General features: G+C 45.0%; 1 protein-coding gene across 2 annotated transcripts; it reads left to right on the plus strand.

The window, feature by feature from the left end:
* The first annotated feature begins 8606 nt into the window (after positions 1-8606).
* Positions 8607-24346, plus strand: akt3b (v-akt murine thymoma viral oncogene homolog 3b). Of its 2 annotated transcripts, XM_080519960.1 has the most exons (13): positions 8607-8864; positions 14257-14382; positions 14475-14586; positions 17094-17238; positions 17476-17607; positions 17831-17896; positions 18077-18145; positions 19126-19248; positions 19914-20042; positions 20455-20669; positions 21220-21307; positions 22828-22930; positions 23681-24346. In XM_080519960.1, the coding sequence occupies exons 1-13, from the start codon at positions 8819-8821 to the stop codon at positions 23764-23766; spliced, it is 1440 nt and encodes a 479-aa protein (XP_080376086.1). In that variant the 5' UTR covers positions 8607-8818; the 3' UTR covers positions 23767-24346. The 2 variants fall into 2 exon arrangements, with proteins under 2 accessions (XP_080376086.1, XP_080376087.1); XM_080519961.1 differs by lacking the exon at positions 17831-17896.
* The last annotated feature ends 192 nt before the right edge of the window (positions 24347-24538 follow it).

Consider the following 24538-nt stretch of genomic DNA (forward strand, 5'->3'; position numbering starts at 1 on the left):
CTTATAATGCTATTTTATTTCACATTTCATTTCTGTTAATGACCAATTAATGAAGAATTCACCTAAAAATCAGCAGATTTATTTTATCACAATATCAGAATTCAGTCTCTGAAACTAATTGAAATATACATTTTAAAAAGTCATAGGTCGCATGCAAAAGTTACTGTCATATTTTCCACTGCCAACAGGCGTCTTTGTTGATCACCATATGCTGAGTGACTATATAGACGATCCTGAACTGCTATTTTACAGACTGTCATTGATTAATGCAAAGCAGCAGCATCAGTCACACTGCCAGACTGGAACCAGGATCCTCAAACAAAGCAGCCATTCACAGGAAAGCTGGGAGGAAGGGGGGCATGAGGAGAGAGAGAGAGAGCGAGAGAGAGAGAGAGAGAGAGAGAGAGAGAGAGAGAGAGAGAGAGAGAGACAACAAAAGCCGGGGACCAACAAAAGCCCTGGATGCCATGAGGAGACTGATGATGCGTTCAAATGTTCTCCGTGAAGTCGGATCTCGTACATTCACACGTGCTCATTCCTGGTGTGTTTTATGTTTTTTTTTTTTTTTTTTTCTTTTGACAATGTTTTATTTAGCCTTTTGGGGAAATGTACTGACCCCCCCCCCCCCCCCCCCCCCCCACACACACACACACACACACACACACACATTTTCTATTTCTATTTATAGGATGCAAAGGTGCAGCCACATCACTCCAGGGAGCTGATGGGGGTCAAAGGTCTTGATCAGGGACTCACATTGGTGTCATGTAAGCTTTTAGATTCGAACCTGCCAAGTCACAATCCCAAGTCCGCTTTTAAAGGGTATATTTTAGTGTCTTTTAATCAGAAGAAATACTTTACATTTGCCAATACTTTAGAGGAAAATGAAACACTGTATTTTTTCAAAACAGTAGAATTAGCTGAAATCAAATAAAGGCTAAATAAATTACCCGAGACACGATTAATAACAACAACAAGTAAATAAATTAAAAAATCTTAAATTCAATATTTTATTATGAAGGGTTTGTACAGACTTCAGATTAACAAAATGTATTTAGATGGTTCTTTTTTCACATAATACGGGCACCCAAACGTACAAGCATCCAAGTACTGGACTTTGGGGACCCCCACATGCCATTTTGCCACACTTTTCAACATCGAACATCTGTTGAAATTAACTGTAAAACACAGTCACCTTCAGTAGAAGAAGTCATCAGGCTTCAGCTTTGAAGACTTTATTGTGTATGTGATAACATGTTTTTTTTCTCATTCAGCCAATGTTGGCACTGTTTCTGGATAGGTTCACAATATAAATGACAAATTAATTGGATTGGATAGATAGATAGATAGATAGATAGATAGATAGATAGATAGATAGATAGATAGATAGATAGATAGATAGATAGATAGATAGATAGATAGATAGATAGATAGATAGATAGATAGATAGATACATACATACATACATACATACATACATACATACATACATACATACATACATACATACATACATACAAAATATAATCGTAGCAAAATAAAAGATTATGACCAATAAATAATATTTTATGAAACTGAGTCTTATGTTTGGGACTATTTTGTTTGTTCAGTTGATGGGTTAAAAAGGAGGAGGAAGTAGCCCAAAGCCCCTGACTCAGAAGGCATCATTTTTCCGGCGGCCCCTGAACGCAGCAGGAGTCCTCCCAGTCGGAGCGAACGTGACGTGCAGACTCGGAACCAAGCGCGAGGTTTTCCTGGCGGTGCTGCGGAGGAGCGCGAGCCGAGCAGGAGCCGAGCGGGTCCGTCTGTCCGTCCGTCAGTGTGTCTGTCTGCCGCCGCAGCCTCTGTGTGTCTGGGACGAACACACGCCGAACCTTCCGCGGTCTGGACACGGCATCGGTGGCAATGGATGCGTCGCTGTGCTGCCGTTTTCGCCGCTGAGCGACGTTACTCTGTCGGATGCTCCGGTGCCCATAGAGGAGCAAAGCGAGGAGGAGGAGGAGGAGGAGGAGGCGGCGGCGGCAGAGGAGGAGGAGGAGGAGGAGGAGGAGGAGGTGGTGGAGGAGGAGGAGGGAGGGGACATCCCTGTCGTTCTTCGAGGACCAGGTGAGATATTCGGTGATTATGTGTCGCGGGGACTGTGGAGCGGGACGCAGGGCGGGAAGGCAGGCAGCGGGGGTCGCGGTTGTCGTCCGGCGTCCCGGGAAGCCCCGGGTCGGAGGTTAGCATGTTAGCCTCGCCGCCGATAGCGGATCGCCGCTGCTTCGTCATCCGCCGGTCTGGGAGGGATGCAGCTCCGGGATGCTGCTGCAGGAGGGAGGGGAGGAGGAGGAGGGCTGCTAACGGGAACGGTGCCGTCCTTCTGGCCTCGGCCCATCTTTGGTGGGGAACGACACCTCCAATGCCCCCCCACCCCACCACCACCACCACCACCCCACCCATCCCTCCCGTTTCACCCCACGGCCCCTTCCTTCTACCCCCCCCCCCCCCCCCCCCTTCGAAAACCGCGTCTCGCCTCTGAGGATGAAGACATAAACCCGCAGATGAGGCGTCTCATCCCGCCGCCCCAGCCTCGCTATGCTAACCGAGTCCAGCTAAGGCTAACCGGCTAACGGCGGCTATACCCCCCCCCCCCTCCCCTCCCTTCTTAACATCAACCCCACCCCCACAGCTAGCATCCCCGACTAGCCCGCATCTTCCACAGCTGCCGAGGAGCCATCACTCCAGGCCGACCGGCCGTGGGTTTCGACCCCCGGTCACCGGCCGCCCCGCGCCCCTCCCGTCACTCCGCTCCCCCCTCCCCCTCCCCCTCCAGCTCCCGGCCCTGGATCGCCGCCGCACGTTTAACCCGTTAAAACGTAACGGTTGCGCGGCGAGCGGATGTTGTTATGTAACAAATAATGACACCACACGCCCTTGAAACAAAAGCTGTTGTTTCGGTGTTTGTTTGCGTGCGGTGCCGGGGCCCGGGGGTGACCCATAAATCTGACTCTGGAGGCTGCTCGGTGGTCGACGGGCCCCCGCGGCTCCGTGCCGGCCTCTGGACGTCCACATATTTATATATTTCCTCCGTACGGCGGCTGCTCCTGTCAGCCATTGTTTTTGTTGTCATTGGAGAGCTCACGGCTCGGGGTCTTCTCGTTGGCGTTGTGAGCTCGATGTCCAAAGACAAGCTCTCACACTATGCCAAAGAATGCTCTACTATTGTGATAATGAGTGGGGAGAACACCAGGCAAAAAAAAAAATGCTGTTTTAGTCACAAGTTACTTTTTCCAATTTCTTCTTATGTGATGTGATACTAGTGCATCTGAGATGTGTGGTGCATTGGCAGTCACAAGTCATCACTGTTTGTTCTGAACCCAGCATTAAAAAAAAAAAAAAAAAACATATATCTCTTATAAAGCTGGCCTTGTGATATAAATAAAAATAATAAATAATACATTATAGCCACTCAGCATTTGAGTCATCAGGGTGATATCACTGCACATCATGATGATATCACGAGAGCATGTTTTTGTTTAACAGGAGTCGTTCTGGACATTGTGCATTTCAAGCATGAGCACATTCAGTGGACAGTTGTGGCCCTGACGTTACCGCTATACCTTTTCAGTCATGAATGCTTGCTACATTTACGAAGATAGAGCGTCAAGACTGAACTCGATGCCACCAGGCATGCCTGGATTCCATTAATCCAACATAAACAGACTGATCTGTTCACATATCCAGTTTCCTTCATCACAGACTGATCAGAAACGGTGCAGGATCCTGTGGTTGTAAACACCAGGACCGCATGATATTAGTTCAAAGATGTGATGTGCCGTAACATTGACACTTCCATCATTATACCGCTTGTGATAAACACTGTCTGATGTTGATACATCATGTGCATTGGGATTTGTGCTTCCAAATAACAGTATTCTTTCTCTTCGTGGACCCAGTTTTAACCCGACAGAGATATGCCATGTTTGATTTTATTCCTTTTTTTTTTTAATGACATGTGCAACTGCAGTTCACACCACCAACATTTCAGTTATTGACTTTGTTGTTTTTATGCCCTGTTAATTAACTTTTGTTCTTCTGACATCAGGTTTGTTGCCACTTGATGTGATATGTCAACATATGATCCATCCTCAACACAAACCAGTGCAGTAGAGCTGATGGCACACAAACTGTAACCCCCCCCCCAAAAAAAATCCTACCGTATTTTCTGCACTATAAGGCGCACCGGATTATAAGGCGCACCTACATTGATTGACATAATTTACAACTTTGTTCATATATAAGGCACACTGCATTATAAGGCACATGGAATAGACCAGTTGTCAGCAACCTTTATAGTTCAAAGCAATTAGGTTATATTTTCCACTGATTCTGACACCCAGAGAGGTGCACTCACATTATTTTGATAGTCCTACCTGCAGCCTATGCCAGGAGGACACTACACACAAAACCTTCTTCACTGCTGGTTGACAACTTACAACTACCGGTAATAAACTAAACTACATGAACTAAGCAACAAAAACACAACACAACACAATTATTACCGACACCACAAACCAAATATAACCCCCAATAATTGCATTTAAAACACCACAAACAGAAACTCCCATAATTCATTGCAGCTATCGGCTGCACTGAGGAGCTCAGGATGCAAGGCATGATGGGAATTCATGTTTTGTGTTGTTGGAGGTTATTGTGGGTTGTTGTTGGGCTTGGTGTTGTGTTGATTGTGTTTTTGCTGTGTTTTTGTTCCCCAGTTTAGGGAGTAATTATTTCATCTAGTTTATTTTGGTTTGTTAGAATGTTGGTGTGCAACCATGAGTGATGAATGTGTTGTGTGGAGTGTCGTCCGCTCTGAAGATCCGGTTGCAAAGTTAGAGTTGTCAAAATAAAAGCTCCTGGTTGTTCAGCTGTCACATAGCAGTCTCAAGCAGAGCAATTCTTCCATATATAAGGCGCACCGCGTTATAAGGCGCACTGGCAGCTTTTGAGAAAATTTGAGGTATTTAGGTGCGCCTTATAGTGCGGAAAATATGGTACTTTGTTTTTCCCCACAAGATGTAACATCCATGTAATTTTGCGATCACATTCTCAGGTTTAAGAGCTCCAATTATCACTCAGGATATTTTTTCATTGCAGCATCACAAGATCCCATATATCAAAGCTAATCAAATCAAACTGAAGATAGGTTTTTTTTTTTTATTACATGTCTCATGCCTTCTATTATAACAACTGATCACTTGACTTTTTTTCAGAAAACAGTTGAAAAAGAACAACAAAAGTTCTCCCAATATAGCAGGTTTTGTTTTGTTTTTTTTACCTAATTTTAAAAATACTTTCAGCAAATATTCGTCATATTGCTTTGCAGTTTCCCAGAAAATATGTCCCTGCCTCAAAGCAGCCCGAAAGCAGAACCCTCAGAAATAAAACATCTCTTGTATTCAGTACTGTGTAAAAAGTGCTGTATATTTATGCAGAGCTTTTAGTAGTTGTGACTCAAAGTTGTTCCTGACGTCTCAGACCTTGTTTACACAACATTCTCAAGGGAAAACACAACATTTTTGTTGCATTTTGGGTGTCTGTTCACTCGACAACTGTGCAACGAGCCACTGAAAACACAACTTTTTGAAATGGTGGAGCTTTTCAAAAAACACTCAGTTGTTATGTAAACGAGGAGAACTGCAACTTTCTCCAGAGGGCAGGGGCTCCCTCTTCGTATTAATGGCGAACGTGCTGCTTTTGCACACGTGCGCCTCTGCCGTTGTAAAAAAAAAAAAAAAAGATCCGAGTCGATGACCAATTCAATTCAGCTTTATTTATATAGCGCCAAATACAACAGTCGTTTCAAGGCACTTTTACAGAGAAACCCCAACAATTCCACATGAGTAAACATAAGTGACTGTGGAAAGAAAGAAAAACTCCTTAGAGAGTTGAGCTCAGAGGTGAAGACTTTCTACTATTTTGGTTTTGGGTTAGGGGGATAGAGGAAAGAAAAGAGTAGGACGGGTCCACTTGCTGCAGACGGATCAGGGCAGGAACGTCCAGCAGCCAACAACGTTTGTCTCCAGAGTGTCATGACTCGTCAGTCCATAGTCTCTTTGGACTTGGTAGTTTTGTAGTTGACACTCGCCGTAATAACAATACAACTTGGTCATCTGTCCATATGAATGTCCTTGTGCCTCCATGATATTTATGGCATATTGTTCCCTGGACGAACGCACGTGTGTGTGGTTGCATTACAAAAAACAAACAACCGTATCAACTTGTGGTCCCACGTGGAAACTACGTCGTTTTGAACGTTTCTGCCGTTGTCGTGTGAACTGACTTCATTTTTCCCAAACTTTGCCGTGTAAACGCAAAACGTCTCTGAAACAAAAAAACAAAAAAGTGTTTTCCCCTTGAAACTTTGTCGCATGAACAAGACCTTTGGGTCTTTGTGCAGCTGTCCTGCGGCCGAATGACATCGAGACGAGCTGATGTGTTTCTGTTGATGTCAATGAAAGAAAAGACTCCCAGCACTCGAGCTTTCTATGCAGCGCTGCATGTTGCTGCGCTGGATAAGTCGCCCTGACCTCAGTTCCAAAAGTGAGTTTTAGCGATCACTGTGAAGTTTCGAGTGTTACCACAATAACAGACTCTCTCTCTCTATGTCTCACTCGGTCGCCCATCGGCATCAAATCCCAGCAGTGAATCATTCGCCACGTTTAACCTTTCTCTGAACTTGTTTGTGTTTGTTGTGCCCTTTTGTGACTAATCCCGTACAAATCAAGAGGTCCAGTTGAAATCAGCTGTTGGAGGAGATAACATGATTTTGATGAAAGAACGGAAAGGAAAAAAAACGTAAACATTACAAATAAATTCTTTGCAGTAATAATAAAAAAAAATTGCTGTGTGTTTCACATATTGAAGAAAAATGATTATCAGCTTAACATGTACTCACTGGCGGATAACATTTAGTTAACTCTTACTAAATAGAGCAATCATCAAATGTCTTTTTTTTTTTTCACATGTCATTGGAGTTGATGGAACAGAAGAAGTGTCTTGTTTTTAGAGCTCAGTCTGGGTCTGCTCTGTTCTCTCAACACTTTAATGTGTCTGTCAGCATTTGATGTGAAGTTTTGTCAAGTTGCTTGTCATTGATGAGGCCTACAGTCTTTCTCGGGGGGGGGGGGGTCTTGGAGGAAAGGGCGGGGGCTTTCTTCAAGAACATGCCACACAGACACATTTCACACAAGTCTCGCCGTTGGCCATCACAGGATCTGCTTATAGACTTAGAAACCAGCATGATGGGTGTTCGTACTTCGCCGTTAACTTGGGTATAGCGGTTGCTGAATCGAGCAAGATGTGCAAAAGACGTTTTACACGATGGAGATGTCTTTAATGTCAGTGACTGTCTTCGACTGGTACAAAGGTTTACCGCAGTATCTCAGCCTGTCATCGTAGAGCTAATGATAGTTGATTGAAGCAGCTGAAAGGCTGTTACTTAAATTGTGTTTGAGCGGTGATTGTCTGCCAGAACTCAAGAGATATTTTTACAAGTGCAGACGAGTATTGGTTCCTCTTCATGAAAATAATTCACATGTACGTCCTGGCACAGTGCAAACCACGGGTGAGAAGAAGAAAAAAGATCGGTTGAATGCTTAGAGGTGGGAGAGAGGATGTGAGGAGGCAAGAAAGTGTGGACGGGAGAGGCAGAATCGAAGAGGTTTGAGAGAACGGAAGTGAAGGAACGAGACAAAACGGGAGCACGGGCACCTTCATCAGGCTTCATCATTTATGCCGACTGGGGGTACGAAGGAAGGACGGAAGGAATGAAAAGAGGAAGTAAATAGTGAAGATTTGTAAGTGGCTGATGGAGAGAAGGAACCAGGAATGAGTGAAAGAGGCTAAGTGGAGGAAAGTGAGCGTGTTTGGGATTGTTGGAAGGAAGAAAGAATGGCAAAGGACCGTGAACAATTGGCGCTTTTAAGAAGGTAGTGTCAGGAGAGAGAGAGAGAGAGAGAACGGGTGATGAAGACAGAAATGAATGACGACGTTTAGGTTAAGGTCGTCCGTGAACGTCTGACAATGGATGGAGGAAGGACGGTGTTGATAGTGTGATGGAGGAGGAAAAAGAAGTGGTGGTGAAGAAAAGAAGGTCACCGCGTGGTAGGTGAAAGCTAAACTGAAGCAAGGTGGAGAGGCAGGGACAAAGGAAGCCAGGAAAAAAAGGTGAGGATGGAAGGCGTTAAGGAGACAGGAAGCGTGCGAAGGTGGTGAACAATAAGTGGCTGCTGCTGTGTGAAGGAAACTATCCACTGACCTGCTCTCTCTCTCTCTCTCCCCCTCCCTCTCCCTCTCTCACTCTCGCTCCCCTTCTCCCTGCCGGTTTCCTTCCAGGCTGACTCACCGCTGAAGCGCCTGAACACAGAAGGAGAAGAAGGAGAAGAAGAAGAAGAAGAGTGAAGGTCTCCGACAACAAGAGTCAGCAGTACTTTGAAAACAGGGAGCGAGAAGGAAGGTGGGCGGGAGAGAAAGAGAGAGAGAGAGAGAGGGGGGGGGAGAAAGGAGGAGAGAACAGCGGGGAGAAGGAGGTCAGGCCGGCAGGGCGAGAGGAGGGAAAAGAAAGTGATAGTAGGAAAGAGAGGGGGGGGGAGCTAAGGAAGACGCTTGGCGGGAAACGGGTGGAGCGGTCTGAGCTCAGGTGAGCGGCGGGCGCTGGTAGGTCGGAGGCCGAGCTGACGGAGCGTCGCGCGCACCCGCCGTCCCCGCTGCTCCTCCGACAGCTGCCCCTTCGCCGTCAGCACACTGGGAGAACCGGCGACGAGGAGAAGCCACCATGAGCGACCAGAACGTCGTCAAGGAAGGCTGGGTCCAGAAGAGAGGTGAGCTCGACGCCACGCGGAGCGGCGATTGGTTGATTCGCAGATCGACGATGTGTGTCGTTGTATATTTCTGGTGCCAAAAAAAAGTCACCCCATGTGATTCGAAAGAACAGCGATGTCACTTGGGGTGAAGGGTAAATATTGATGTTGGTGTAAATGAGGAGCGGATAACGGCATTCTGTCGTGACGAACAAGTCGCCCTTTCCCTCACTGCATCCGGGCAGGAAATGGTCACCGGTCGAAAAGGTGTTGAGATGCATGCTGCCGCCATCATCACGTTTACTTGTTGCTGAACGCTGTGCGGCGACCTGCAGCAGAGGAGCAAGGAAGGAGGATTGTGGTGACCCAGAGAAGGTCACTTTAAATGCAAAAGCTTTTACAATGAGTTTGTTGGGGGGTGGGGGGGAGGGGTCATCGTCCTCCCTCCTACTTCCATTATTCGGATCTGCGCCGTGCATCGCGTGAAACCCGTCTGTGGTCAGCTGCGCCTCGGGGTGGTGGGGCTCCAACCTTTTTTGCACCACAGACCGGCTTTAAACATCATTTTTCTGCGGACTCGCAGGACGGCGCATGAAAAGGCCTTAAACGAGGGTGTACCGACGATCAGAGCGCCAATGGAAGTGAAGTGTTTTCAAAATAAAACTCAGTGCAGACTCACGGAAATTAAAATTTTTTATTCCCTCTTTGCGGCCCGGTACCAAATTATCCACAGACCGGTTGTGGTCCGCAGCCTGGTGGTTGGGACACCCTGGTATAAACTATACATCTGAGAAAACACTGTATTGTACACATCTCAGTTCAAAACCAGTTCAGACGCAACGATATGAAATTGTGTCATATACTAAACTTGTGGCGAGATGCGTGTTCTAAATGGACGTAGAATTTGCTTTTAGATCTACAGTTTGAAGTTTTAACCAACCTTCAAACGGTATTATAATGCAATAGTGTGCCGCAACAATCGCTCCTAAAATCACCTCCAGAAACTTCCGGTGGTTTGTTTTTGGAACAGCGGAGACATGGCGGGAGATGGTACGCGGCACATTTCTTCACCTTCCTTGAGTTTATTCATGGGAATTTCAAGTGCGGCGTCTTTACGTATTGTCTTTGAATAAAGAGCGTCTGTTTTAAATTGAAAGATCTTCTGCAAAGAAAACAATGATAAAGTGGTTTTCAGTTTTCATTTCCTGAGTTTGGCACCCCGGTCTTGGAGGGAACCTCAGCTTTGATCGTAGGTATTTTTATGTGGAGTTTGCATTTTTTTTTTTGTTTAGACGTTCATATGACACCCAGACGTCATGTGATGTCCAGGAAAGACGTACAAAAAAAAATGAATTTAGAGAAAAAATCTCAGGGTATCTATTGCAGACATAAAAGCTACCAAAACAACTTTCCAAATTTACTTGAGTGACGCCAATATAAACATTTTTTTTTTTTTTTATATATATATTTAGAAAGAAATGTATTAATATGGTGGGAGATGTCAGGCTTTCATCTGGAACTACAAACTCTCCTTTCCGGGAGCGAAACTCCCCATTTCACCATCCACGTGTCAGATTTTGTGTTTGTCTCTCAATACTGCATCAAATCTGACCACGACTGCAACCGAAAGCCACTCAAAATTGTTTCCAACCTCTTTTAAAATCTCGAGGTGACTCGTGTGCCTTATTTTCAAACGTAAGGGTTCACCTCGATTTTTCTGAGGTTTGGTCGAATTACACTTTATATCCAAAGTGCTGGTTTGTTTTGGTTATCGCGGGGTGTGTGTGTGTGTGTGTGTGTGTGTGTGTGTGTGTGTGTGTGTGTGTGTGTGTGTGTGTGTGTGTGTGTGTGTGTGTGTGTGTGTGTGTGTGTGTGTGTGTGTGTGTGTGTGTGTGTGTGTGTGTGTGTGTGTGTGTGTGTGTGTGTGTGTGTGTGTGTGTGTGTGTGTGTGTGTGCGTGCGTGCGTGCGTGCGTGCGTGCGTGCGTGCGTGCGTGCGTGCGTGCGCGCAGCCGTCCTGACTGGATACGTGTGTTACATGTATTACGTCACCTTGGTATGACCCAAGTCACACTTTTAATTATTTTACATATTTCAACTCGTAACATTTTTAAAAATCTGATTCTACTTTGTTTTTCAGATACGATAATAGTTTGATACTCTAGTTTAAGTATTACAAATGTGATTCGACTTGTGCTTTATGTCACAATGTTGAAATGATGAAGTGAAATGTAATCCTCTGGCCACATCAAACAAGTGCATCCCTCCGTCTGATTGGTCAGATGGAGGGATGCACTGATAACAATACCAGTATTGGGCATCGGGTCCAATACTGCAGTGAGTTCTTGTACTCATGAAAGAAGCCGTGATGCAACCTGGGGAGAATTACGTGACGTCGCGCATCGCCAATGTCGCCCGCGGGTGCGAGAGAGACCACAAGTGGTTTTGAGAGTCTTCGAATGTTAATTAGAATTGTCGCTACTCGTACATTGGGTTTAGCTGGCCGAAGAAGGGAGTAATGGCCACAACAATGTGGCATAAATATTTGTTTTGTCTATTCCCTTCTTGATCGCTCGTGCTCTCTGACCACAGTCTGCTGCAGAACTTTACTATCTCCTTTAACGTCTTCATCATGGACACTTGCATGTTTAAGAGTGAGGAGGAATTGCTCTCTCGTGTGAAACCGCGAAACATCCATTCTGCAAATGTGTCCACCGACCCAAAAACCGCATAACATTTGGGTAAACTGGTATAAATTAGAGGAAGTGCAGTTATACGAATTAAGAAGTTGGTGTCTTTTCAGTGTCCTCAGAAAGCACAGTTTCCTTTCACGTCCCTCCTACACAGGGAGAGGGCAGATTAATTCACTGCTGAGAGAGGGGGGGGGGGGGGGGGGGGGGGACACCCATTTTCCTCCAGTTGAAAACACCACCCTCAGTCATAAGCGACATGTTTTTATCCGGCTCAGCGTGAATGCAGCCGGGGCCACCGGTGCCCGTCTGAAGAACTGCACCTCCAAACAATGGTTGTTTACCTGCCAGGCGGCGAGCGGAGAAGGGGAGCCTTGCAGGGCTGCAGCCTGGCCTGAGCTGCACTTTGGCTGGTGTGTTTTGTTTCCCACACTTGTGTTTTTTTGTGTGTGTGTGTGTGTGTGTGTGTGTGTGTGTGTGTGTGTGTGTGTGTGTGTGTGTGTGTGTGTGTGTGTGTGTGTGTGTGTGTGTGTGTGTGTGTGTGTGTGTAGCTGGCAGGCAGGCAGGGGGAAGTTTCTCTGTGGCACTATGAGCAGGGAGAGGATGACCTAACACTCCGGTTCCTTCCTCTCCGGCCCCCACAAGTCCCCGAATTGTTTATTGCACCTCCGTATGCTCTTGTAATTCAGCCTTTAACAGCCGTCGCAAGCTGTCTGTGGGGTTCACGCACAGTTCAGGACGGACAGGAAACTGTAATCCAAAAGATCGTAAAGGGCCTTTGCAAGAAATGTTTGCCTTCTGTCATCTTTTTTTTGTTGCTTTTCGAGTGAAATTTCAGCAAATATGTGAACATCATTTATAGTGTTTTTTTTGGTATAAATGTTACTGTCGTCATTATGACAATATGATTATTTTTAGGTTGTTTTTTGAAGTAAAATGTCCACTTCCTGATGGAGTAGGGATGGTATTTCTAACCTTCAGTCTGGATGAGTTCTCCTGCTCCTACTTTTAAATGCTGAGGTATTGCCAGAGGAGAAGGATGTCATTTCTCTCTCTCCTCTCAGATTTGTCGTCACACTGTTGTTCTGAAGTGAGTCATCATGTACCAGGACAGATTTGTCAAAGTTTTGAACTCGTACATCTATGTAAACATAAGTAAATAAGTATTGACCCGTGTGTCTATGCCTCGTCTGCGCTGATAGCATTATTGTGACTCTTCCACATCTCTCCTGAAAATATGTAGTTTAACGTTTGTTATATTCTAGACACAAACTGATGAGTCACTACTGCTGGGAATCAAGACGTCACGGCCGCTGAATAAGAATAATAAGCCCTTGTGTTCAGACAGTGTTCCTCATCAAAAACATGTCTGTGCACAAGCTTTTGGATCTTTTTTTTTCTTTTATTCCCAAGTTTTGGGAAGCTAAAATTAGAAGACAAGAGCTGGTAGTAATCAAGAATAAATCGTAGTCGAATGATTCATAGTTTCCTTATATAGTCTAAAATCTGCACGAGTTGTCAGAGACTACATGTTTAGTCTTTTTTTTTTTTTGGGGGGGGGGGGTTTAGTCTCCTGAGAAACTATCACAGCTTTTTTTTTTTTTTTATCCCTTTAGCATTAATTAAATTATTCATCTGAATCACTAAGGTGTTATCTAAATACAAACAGTACTACAAGTTTACAAGTTGAAATGTTGTTATTTCATGCCAAGAAAGACTGAATGGATTTATGATTTGAATCTGGATTTTTCTTCATAGATAAACATTTTTATCAGCCGACGTATTACTTTTGAAAAAAAATATTCTAAAGTTAATTTTGCTTAACTTAACTAAGCCATGACTCTAATATAACCCTAACCCTGAAGCTAACTGATCCAGGGATGGGCGACTCAGTTTCCCATGAAAATGTAGGAATACTATAGAAAATCAAGCTATACGTTCACTTTAAATTAGCTCAATTAAAAAGTATCTCCTGATTTTAAAAAGCAGCTTGTTACGTGACTTTAATGTCGTCAATTTGGACTCGTCAAAACCGAGCGTACGCACATCTGTACGCACTTTCCTTTCAGAGATCCCAGTCCACCCGGAAGGTCGCGCAGTGCGTATCCTCGTCCTCAAAGCGCCCAGTTGTTAACCATCAATGGTCTACGCAAAGATACAAGTCCAGTTTTATCCGTTTATCAAATGCATAAATTCAATATTTGAACGGGGACTTTGTGTTTTCTCCTGTCACGGTGGAGGTGGAGGCCGAGGGCGACGAGGAGGAGGAGGGGGAGGAGGTCGTTCCGTCTCCACCACCGGTGTTGGCGAGCTTTCATGGCAGCATCAGTTGATATTTTGAGCTCAGGTCTCGGTGTGTTGTGACGCGTCCGCTACTTTTTCTTATCAAAAATAGCATCTGTGTTCTAAGAAACGTTTGCCATTTGCTTGTTGGTTTTGACGGACCGGATTGGAGCCTCTGCGGGCTGGTTTTGGCACACGGGGCTTACGTTTGACGATTCTGCTCTGAATAAAACTGGACACCGTCAAAATGAGTGCGAAGCAGCCGTGTTGCATGAAAATTCTACAAGTTGAAGAAAAGACATTTTCGAACATTTGCACTAAATTTTAAATAAAAAAGCGGGGGGAAAAATTCTTCTATACTTTGATTTAATGAGACGCAGCTCTATTAATGTAACCCTTCCCCTAATATATCCTGAACACTAATAACTGTGTCTCTTCGCAGGCGAGTACATCAAGAACTGGCGACCGCGCTACTTTCTCCTGAAGTCAGACGGCTCCTTCATCGGGTACAAGGACAAACCGCAGGACTCTGACCTGGCCTACCCGCTCAACAACTTTTCTGTAGCAAGTAAGAGGCGAAACCAATTGTCGTGACGCGTGGCGGCGCACCGGGCAGTCACCCGCCCCGCTTCAAATCCGTCTCCCTGTTGCGCCCTCCAGAATGTCAGCTGATGAAGACGGAGCGGCCCAAGCCCAACACCTTCATCATCCGCTGCCTGCAGTGGACCACCGTAATCGAGAGGACTTTCCACGTGGACACTCCCGACGAGAGGTGCGCCTTCCTTCGCCTTCCTCCGGGGGTTTCGAGAAGTCTTCGGTGTCGTGGAGCATTAGGATAAAGTGTTTCCACAGCCTGTTGGGGGGGAAAACGTGGAAAGAATAGAGGTTGATGAGTTCAGAGTCCTTGGTTATCCATTATGGAGGTTATCCGTTATATAGGCAGTCGAAGGGATCCACAGTGTAAACATCTGTTTACATAACATTGTTCTCAAGTGAAAAGGACAAACTGCGGCTGTGTTTTCTCTGCTTCATTTATAACCACAGTTCTCGTTTCAGTCGGTGACCTATTGCAGGGTGAAAAAATCTAACCGAAACCAAAACTATGCTGCTTCCGATCATCCTTCGATTGTGAAATGATGACTTTTGTTGTTCTATTTAATGGAGAGATCAAGCAACATCGGAATGAGGTTTAATCTGATTCAAACTTATGAAATAATGTCACAGATGCAGCATGCGGACGATAAAAGAAGAGAAAAAGCGAAAATTTCTCCCAAGAATGCCCCAAAAATAGAGAAATAAAAGTTGTTGTTTTTTTTTTTGTAATGATGAAGACATAGTTTTAACTTGAGATCACTAACTTTAAGGACTGTGATGTGATGGTGCCAGCGGCGTCTGTACAAACCCACACACAGATCATCATTCACGTTGGGGTGTTTGTGATTAAAAAGGCTGCAGATTGAAGGCCGGATCACCGCGCTGGAATATAAAGTTGAGTGTCGGAGCGTGGCGGGTTAGGAAATCGGAGAAGTAACAGGTTTTTTTTACAAGACAGCAGTTGAGCCCTGCTGTGAGGTCTGGTTGGGACGCGGTGTCACCGTCTGAAAGACGAGGCCGAGCTGCAAGGAGTCGGAGGGGAAATGCTGAGGTGAGCGGCATGGATTATGGGTCGTACGTAAATGAACCGATCGCAGAGACTGCAGGTTCTTATGATTTGGACGTGTTCTGAGAGGAGAGATGTTGAATATATATATCGGGACAAAATATGATTCAGATGGAGCCGAGAGGACGAGGACGATGTATACAAAAATTTCTTCTCCTAAAAATAGCCAAGAATTTATATTCAAGCGAAGGTGATTTGAAACCTTCGTGGACTGTACTGGATTACAAATGCGAGTCAGCTTGCTCCCTCTGGAGGTTAACGTTTAGCGCGCAGAATCATGTTTTCAGGCTCAACATCTTCCATTAACTGCCTGCAGCCTTTAAACCTTCAACCAAGTAAAGTGGAAGTGAGATTGTTGATACTAAAGGAGCTTAAAGGAGGCCAAAGGGTGTCGCTGTCTTGCATTGCGACAAGCAGCCGTTGAGGTTCATATCGAAATGTTTGAGCTGTTTCATGGACTCCAATATGTGAAGTCAGGTTTTTCTTTTTTTGTTTTTGTTGTTGTTGTTGTTGCTAATATCACAGTAGAAAACATCGCTGTGTGAATGACGGGATGTCCTCTCACAAAACCAGCTGATGTCGTCCCCTTCATCTAAAAAAAAAAAAAAAATTTAAATAAAGAAGCATGTAGCTTGTGTTGAGCTGCGGCCAGCTGTGCTTGCTTCACTTCGCATCATTTATCCGGAGACGGTGTGATCCCCACCCATCGAAAGGTGAAAACGTTACAACAATAACCTCGCAATACCTGCTTCCAATTTCACTTCTCTGACGGCTACAGGAAGGTGAAATTCTTGAAAATGTAGAAATGATATATATACGCTATAATCTTATACCATCCCAAGGTTTTTCCTATTTTCCTCCCTAATACTGTGCTTCAATTTCATGCAGCAATAACTGACAATACTCCTGGAATGGTTTCTTACCAGAGATCCTTAAAGCACCCCGAGAGCAAGACTTTGACACAAGGCGGTGGAGGTCATGGAACTCAAGTGTTGCGTCACTGCAAAGTAAAAATGCTGTCCTTTGGAAGAAACAAATCATCCAATGAGTTCACAGATTGAGTTTGGGCAAAACTGTTGACAAAACAACACTGAAATTAACAGACGTGCACACAAAAGAACAAGCCCCTAGAGTGGTTTAATGTGTGTTTTCCTGAGTGGACCTGAACACAACATGGCACAGTCAACACAGGGAGAAGAAAGACAGGAAGCAGGGGTGTGGAACTGAGACTGGATGCCAAAGTTTGGAACACATTCAAAATGTGTACGTGAAGACCTGGTATCTGATACTGGGAGGTCTGTCGTGATCTCCGTTTAGATCATATCCACCACACCTAAAACAGGAGTGGGTTTTTATTAGATTTGGTGGCGGTAAAAACACAAATCGATGACTTTGGTGTCAGAAACGCTCGTATTGTGCTCACAGCAGGTCATGTAGGGTCAGTTTGATGGGACTCTCCCTCTGCATGGCACGGTTATTCACCACCAACATTGCAAACCATCAGTGGATGGGATTGCTATGAATGGACCGGCCACTTTTAAAAAGAACACCCCTAAAGCAAAGAGGGAGCGTGACGTCGGTCGGTGCAGGGTTTTCACCCGTATCTGGTCTGGATGCAGGGACGAGTGGGCCGAGGCCATCCAGACGGTAGCAGAGTCGCTGGCGAAGCAGGAGGAGGAGGGCATCCTGTGCAGCCCCACCTCTCAGATCGAAATAGTCAACGAGGAGGAGATGGACACCTCCATCAGCCACTACAAACGGAAGGTACGCCTCCGGAAATGGTCTTCTACTCCTCCGTCCCAGTTCAGGAGGATTAATGACGCTGTTTTTTTAAAGAATTTGTGTATTGATCATTTGTCCGAACTTTGAGATTCTGGAGCGCTAACGACCTTCTTCCCATCTCTCTCGCTCTCTCTCTCTCTCTCTCTCTCTCTCTCTCTCTCTCTCTCTCTCTCTCTCTCTCTCTCTCTCTCTCTCTCTCTCTCTCTCTCTCTCTCTCAGACAATGAATGACTTTGACTATCTGAAGCTTCTGGGCAAAGGCACTTTTGGGAAAGTCATTCTGGTGAGGGAGAAGGCGAGCGGCACCTACTACGCCATGAAGATCCTCAAGAAGGAAGTCATTATAGCCAAGGTCCTCCCGCTCATTCTCCGCCTTCGCACTTGTCATATTTACTTGAACCCACTAAGAAAAGGAACATGTTGATTATGTAATCTTAATTGTTTGGGGGTTTTTTTGGAAAGGTTTACCATGTCTCCCATGAGTGTTTACTCTGTTTTACTGTGTTACGACGCTCATCATTTACATCATCTCGGCCGCGGACTCATCTCTCCTCTCGTTCTCTTTGTGGTCGCAGGACGAAGTTGCTCACACGCTCACAGAAAGCAGGGTATTAAAAAACACTCGGCATCCATTCCTAACCGTAAGTACGGCTGTGCAGGCTGCACCAAACCTTACACGCGGACGATTCTGAGTAACAGCTGGAAGGTTGCGCTGGATTCAGAGCGCAAAGCTTCTGCATTGTTTGAAAACCATGGATAAGCACTGCCCGAGTTAAAAAAGGAAAACAAACCAACAACTATATTTATCTATTGCGTTGCAGTCTCTGAAGTACTCATTCCAGACGAAGGACCGGCTGTGCTTTGTAATGGAGTACGTCAATGGAGGAGAGGTAAGAGCCTTCGAAGAAACTTTACATGCTGAGAGATGTTTTATTCAACATGCGGATAATTTTCAAAGAGCAACAACGAGATGTTTTTGAAGGGCTCTGATGTCGAGCAGCCGTCCTTTTTAGTTTATTGATTTCCAGAAGAACTTAAGGGAATTTTGCACATTTTATTCCATGAAAATTCCTTTTAGATTAAAAAAAAAAAAAAAAAAGGAAATTCCACAAAGAATCTTTGGTTAATATTTCAAACCTCAGACAGTGGATATTTTATAGCGACAGAGAACAAAAGAAAAAAATAATACAGATTGGGTTTTGTTGTTAAATGCTGAAAAATAAAAGTGTGATTAAATTGATAAAATAAGTAAATAATCTCTCAGCTAATTCTCTGAATTTGGTGTATTTATGGGAAAACAAAAACAAAGTTCTAGTAATGAACCTCATCTTCTCTGATTGGCCAAAGTGTCAAAGTGAAATTTAATGGATGCGCCTAATTTCACCACTGTACAGACGCAGTAGGCTTCAGTTTACATTTTATAACAACATGTATAATTGCTACACCAGATTCTGACAAATGACTCAATAATAATACATGCAGAACAAATATAACAAGGCCCATGGAGTCGAGTTGTAAACTGTGTAAAACTCTGATCCTATTAGGAACTGTTGCTTCGAAAAGGAACAATTATTCACAATTGAATTCATAAAGAAATGGTGAAGAGAGAGAAAGCTACTGCCACGGTGTACAGTATAGCCTCCTTCCCTTGAAGGACAAGCACAAAAAGTACGATATTCATATCAAAACCTTGAATGATTTTCTGAACATCTTGATCCTTTTTGGAAATGAACTCGTCCTTTGTTCAATAAGAAAGTAGCATCTTCAGCACCTGCTGACTGTCTGAGGAGCAACGCTGAGCTCAGTAACTTGTTCCGTTTTCTAGACGTTTCAAACACGTCTTTTTCTTTTTTCTTTTCCTCTTTTCCAGCTGTTTTTTCACTTGTCAAGAGAACGAGTGTTTTCAGAGGACCGCACTCGTTTCTACGGCGCAGAGATCGTTTCTGCTTTAGACTACTTGCATTCTGCAAAGATCGTCTACCGTGATTTGAAGGTGAATCCATCTCTCTGGCCAGGGTCACACACACACACACACACACACACACACACACACACACACACACACACACACACACACACACACACACACACACACACACACACACACACGGTCTGCCAATGTCCTCCATCCCCTTCATTGTTTATGTGAAACGCGCCACAATGCACGAAGAAGTTTCCTGCCAACTTCATGCAAATGAGATGCATGGGATCGCAAAACTTTCATAAAAGGTCTAAACGAGCCGCGGTGGAACCAAAACGAGGCCAGATCCAGCAACTGCACAGCTTATTTCTCGCCTCAGACGCTTTCAGAAATACTTTTCGCCCAACTTTTGTTCAATAAAAGAGAAGGTTTGTGAGCGAGCCGCCATGCTGGCTTGGGTTTAACTCCAGGAGCAGACGGCCCTGAGTGGCACGTCTCCTCTCGCACAATGTCAACAAGTTAATCTGCAGTGGAAATGGAGCAACGGGGGTCACATTGATGTGTATCAATGTTTGTTTTGATGTTTTTAATGTATTCACTTGGTTGTTTTTTTGGGGGGGGGTCTGTTTGTTTACGTGAAATGGAACGCGATTAATATAGATTAGAAATTACTTTTTAATATAATCGTGATTAATCGTGAACCAAATTATATTTATTTTTTTCCCCTCAATTTCCAGCTGGAGAACCTCATGTTGGACAAAGACGGTCACATTAAGATCACAGACTTTGGGCTTTGCAAAGAAGGCATCACCGACACTGCCACCATGAAGACTTTCTGTGGGACACCGGAGTACCTGGCTCCAGAGGTCAGAGGTCACACACAAACACCTCGGGGGGGGGGGGGGGGGGGGGGTGCTTAGAAATGTTCCCCAAGCAAAGAGGAAAGAAATACTGTCTGTGTGAAACGAGATTCCACATCTGCGCCCGTCTTGCATTTTGTCTCGATGTGACGCAACGAGGAAACGAGTTTCCGTCAAGTTGCTTTCTGTCAACAAAACGTGTAACCGCCAGCTTCCAAAGTGGAAGTGTCTCCAAGAGGCTGTTCCTTCCGAGGAGACACTTCTTCCAACCGCACAGTAGAAGTGAGATTAGCCACTGACGTGCCGATCATGTGGATGCTTGTGGATCTTTTTTCATGAAGGGGGAAATGAAAGTAGATATTGAAATTCCAAAAATAGGAAGGAGTCTGATCTGTCTGTGGTCCGTCTGTCTTGTCAGGTGCTGGAGGACAACGACTACGGCCGGGCGGTGGACTGGTGGGGTCTGGGCGTGGTCACGTACGAGATGATGTGCGGCCGCCTGCCGTTCTACAACCAGGACCACGAGAAGCTGTTCGAGCTCATCCTGATGGAGGAGATCAAGTTCCCCCGGACCCTGTCGGCCGACGCCAAATCGCTGCTCTCGGGCCTGCTGATCAAAGACCCCAACAAACGGTACGCGCGGCGAAGCTACACGCTCACATTAGGGTTGTGCTTTACGTGCATTCACAACAAAAAGACGAAGCATGCAGGCTACATAACCCCGACAATCCCTTTGTGCTCTTTGTACAAGGCAAACGTGTGAGTGTGTGTGTGTGTGTGTGTGTGTGTGTGTGTGTGTGTGTGTGTGTGTGTGCGCGCGTGTGTGTGTGTGTGTCCACTCCACAGCCCAGGGTGCGATGAACCCATATAGACGATGGACGGATTAAATGATCCTAAATGAAAGTGCTCTCCTGCCAACCCGGCTGGCTGGCGGCTGCTGTTAATATTTCCCCGTCTCATTAAGTCGGAGGCGTTTTCTGCTCGTCGAGGCGTCAGAGCTTCACAGAGCGAACTCGTTCACCCCCCCCCCCCCCCCCCCACCCCCCCCTCCCCCGAGTTATTTTAGGATCAGTCGGCAGGTGGATATTCTGGTTCCATTGATGGAGACTTTGTACGAGCGTCATTTGATGTCTGACTTTGACATCTTCTTCTTCTTCTTGTTTCTCCTCTCGGCGTTTGACAGACTGGGCGGCGGACCCGATGATGCGAAGGAGATCATGCGGCACAGTTTCTTTGGCACAATCGACTGGCAGGACGTCTACGACAAGAAGGTGAGAAGCGGGATTTAGCGCGCGAGACGTCATCTTAACTTCAACCGCCCGCTTATTTCGACGGCGCATCTGAGATATTCTGGTATCAGGGTTACCTCGGTTTTTTTTGTGTGTTTTTTTTTTTTTTTTTTTCAAAAGCCGGGATGTAAAATCCAAAATAGAATCGCAATGAAAAGAATTACCTCATCTGTATGTCCATGAAGGCATCTGAACATCATCAGTTTGTTTTTTTTGTTTTTTCTCCCCAACCAGAGGAAGAATAAAAACATGGCGATCCTCTTGATTTACTGAGTCGGATTCAGGGGCAGTTTAACCTCAACTTTAACGTCCAGACCTCCACTGCCCCAGACAAATAAAAAAAACAAACATTACTCATATTATGTAGATCAGGGGTGTCAAACATAAGACCTGTGGGCCAAATCTGGACGGCAGGAGGCTCCAAGTCTGGCCTGCAAGGAGGAACGAGTTGACTTTATGTTGGAACTAATCATTTTCAGTCGTAATTGGTTGGTTTTGCCAACAAAAAAAAAAAGATCTATTCTCAACACCACAACAAAATTTAGTTTAAATTTAAAGCTTATTTTGTCATTATTTTCTCCACTCAAGATTAAATTGGTCTGCAATTGGCCCCTGACCTGCAATGTTTTTTTGTTTTGACACCCCTTGGTGTGGTTTTTGGGAGAATTTGGACCATTTGATCTTCCTCACTATGACACAAACGGTCAACAATTCCAAATAATAGTCAAACTTTTTGATCCACATTATTGTTGACATTAACTTTATTCTTTTATAACTGCTTCACATTTAAATGTATTTGTAATATTTATATAGTCATAGTAAATGTAGATAATTTGATTAAAAAGACACGTTATTGTCATTCAGACTGATGAAATCTGAAATGAGAACGTCCTGGTGTTCAGGTCTGATCCAGTTTCGTCCATGACGATTAACGCTGACTTTTACAAACATCCTCGCTTTGAAAAATACAGAAAGGGACTTTTTTTTTTTTTTTTTAAATAGTATAACTGGTGATAACTGTCATCTAAATTGAAATCAGCAAATAAGTTCATTGTGAACAGAACACTTTAGATACAACATGCAATGTTTTTTTTGTAAAACATTTGCAAACACGCTACAATAACCACACACAGTGTGTGTTGTTGTGATGTGGTTCACAGGTGTGTCTAATCTAATACTAATTGCATTTAATTTTTACATCAGGTTTACTTGTAGTGGGATAGATTTCAAGCAGCACAAACGATTTTGCCGTTTCTCAACTTTTAGTGGCTCACTGCTGTCGCCCAGAGGACAAAAATGTAATTACTTCAGTTTGGCAACAGCAACGCATCCATGTGATCGTTTGTTTCGACCTCCGTTCGTTCTCGTGTTGACACTTTATTTTGATCCCAACAGGGTGTTTTAACCCTCGAAACACAAGCTCACTCCCTTCACACTCCTCCTCTCAACTCCTTCACCCCCACCCCCCCACCCCTCCTTCCTGTGCTTCGTGTGTGTTGCAGCTGGTTCCTCCCTTCCAGCCGCAGGTCAGCTCTGAGACGGACACGCGCTACTTCGACGAAGAGTTCACAGCACAGACCATCACCATCACTCCGCCGGAGAAATGTGAGCAGCTCTCTGTTGTAGGCAGAAGGACGTCAGGCGTGTGTAAAACCAGGAGTGTCGAAAGCTGCAGTTCGACCGCACTTTCTGGTTTTTCGCTGTGGTGAACCCTCCTGTTGTTGTTGTTTACACGCGGCGCTTTGCGCTCGCCGGTTGCTTTGTTAACTGGGTCCGTCGATTGGTCGGCACGCGACACAACATGGCGGTCTTTTTAACGAGATGCAGCCTCTCGGGAACAGGAGGGAGGAGCTCGCCACTGCCGTTCGCCACGACAAAGTTTAAGCCGAGTCTCAGAGGACGACTCGGACGGCCGTCGGGCCGCTCCCGGGTTCTTCGCCGGACGCGTCTCCGAGCCGTTTTCACAACCCCGCCTACATTTTTACCGTATTTGCTGTGGCGGGACCGGAGGCAGAGTTGGGCCTGGGTGCTCTTTGCCATACCGTACACCTCCCGCTCTGCTATGTTTGTTCAGGGACCATCCTGAGTAAAATAGTAATTATAACCTTTCAATTTCAAGTTTCAAGCATATCTTTGTCGTGGCGCAGTTTACAGGATGAAAATGTCAATATTGAATCATCATTTACTTGCCAGTGTGTAATAATTCCCAGTGAAGACAGCAACGTGCCAGGAATCATTAGAAATGTGTCAATCGGTTGAAAACGCCTGGACTGACCTGCGCCTCCGTCTGTGTCCCTGTCCCTGTCCCTGTCCCTGTCCCTGTCCCTGTCCCTGTCCCTGTCCCTGTCCCTCCAGACGACGAGGACGGGATGGATGCGGCCGACAACGAGCGGCGGCCTCACTTCCCTCAGTTCTCGTACTCAGCCAGCGGGCGGGAGTGAGCTCCGGGGCCGCAGACCGCCGGTGTCGTCCCCATCCGTGGCCATCTCGAGGAAAACACGTAGCCATTTTAGAAAAAGAAGAAAAATACCAGTCTCCCCTCTTTTTCTCCTTCTCTGCCTCGTGGCAGCCCGGGGAGAAGTCTTTTTAGGGACTTTAAAAGAGGTTTTTGCACAGTGGGATAGACTCCAGCCGGTCTCCCCACACTAAAAAAAAAAAACAAAAACAAAAAACAAAACAAAACAAAAACGACAAACAAAAAAAAAAAACAAGTCTCCTACATTTTCAGCGCTATTTACTGCAGAAGGCAATGTTTTTGTTATTTATTTTTCTCTCTCCGTCAGTATTAAGTCGTCGTCCCAGGTTTGCGTTCATCTTTTACTCGTTTGTTTATTCTGCCCCCTTGATTTCTCTTCTGATTTTGACGTTTTGCACTTGGTTTGAAAGAGCCGTTTTAGGGAACAAAAAACCAAAAATGTTGCCTTACGTGTGCAGATGTTTCGTATCATACCGACAGGGTGTTTTTTTTTTTGTTTTTTTTTTGTTAAGTTTTTTTTGTTGTTGTTGTTGAGTTGTTTTCTTTCTGGGAGAGGGTGGGTGGGTTTTGGGCTTGCAAAGGGTGATTATAGTGGAGAATAAGTGCATGGCTCGTGGTTGACACATTTGAAAAAAAAAAAAAAAAAAAGACAAAACAAAACAAAAAAAAAAAGCAACCTCTTCCTCATGCATTAGCCATGGCAGCGCACATTCCCGACCCCATGGCGGTGAAGATCA

This window comes from Blennius ocellaris (assembly GCF_963422515.1).
Source record: "Blennius ocellaris genome assembly, chromosome: 3".
In the NCBI taxonomy this organism is placed as follows: domain Eukaryota; kingdom Metazoa; phylum Chordata; class Actinopteri; order Blenniiformes; family Blenniidae; genus Blennius; species Blennius ocellaris.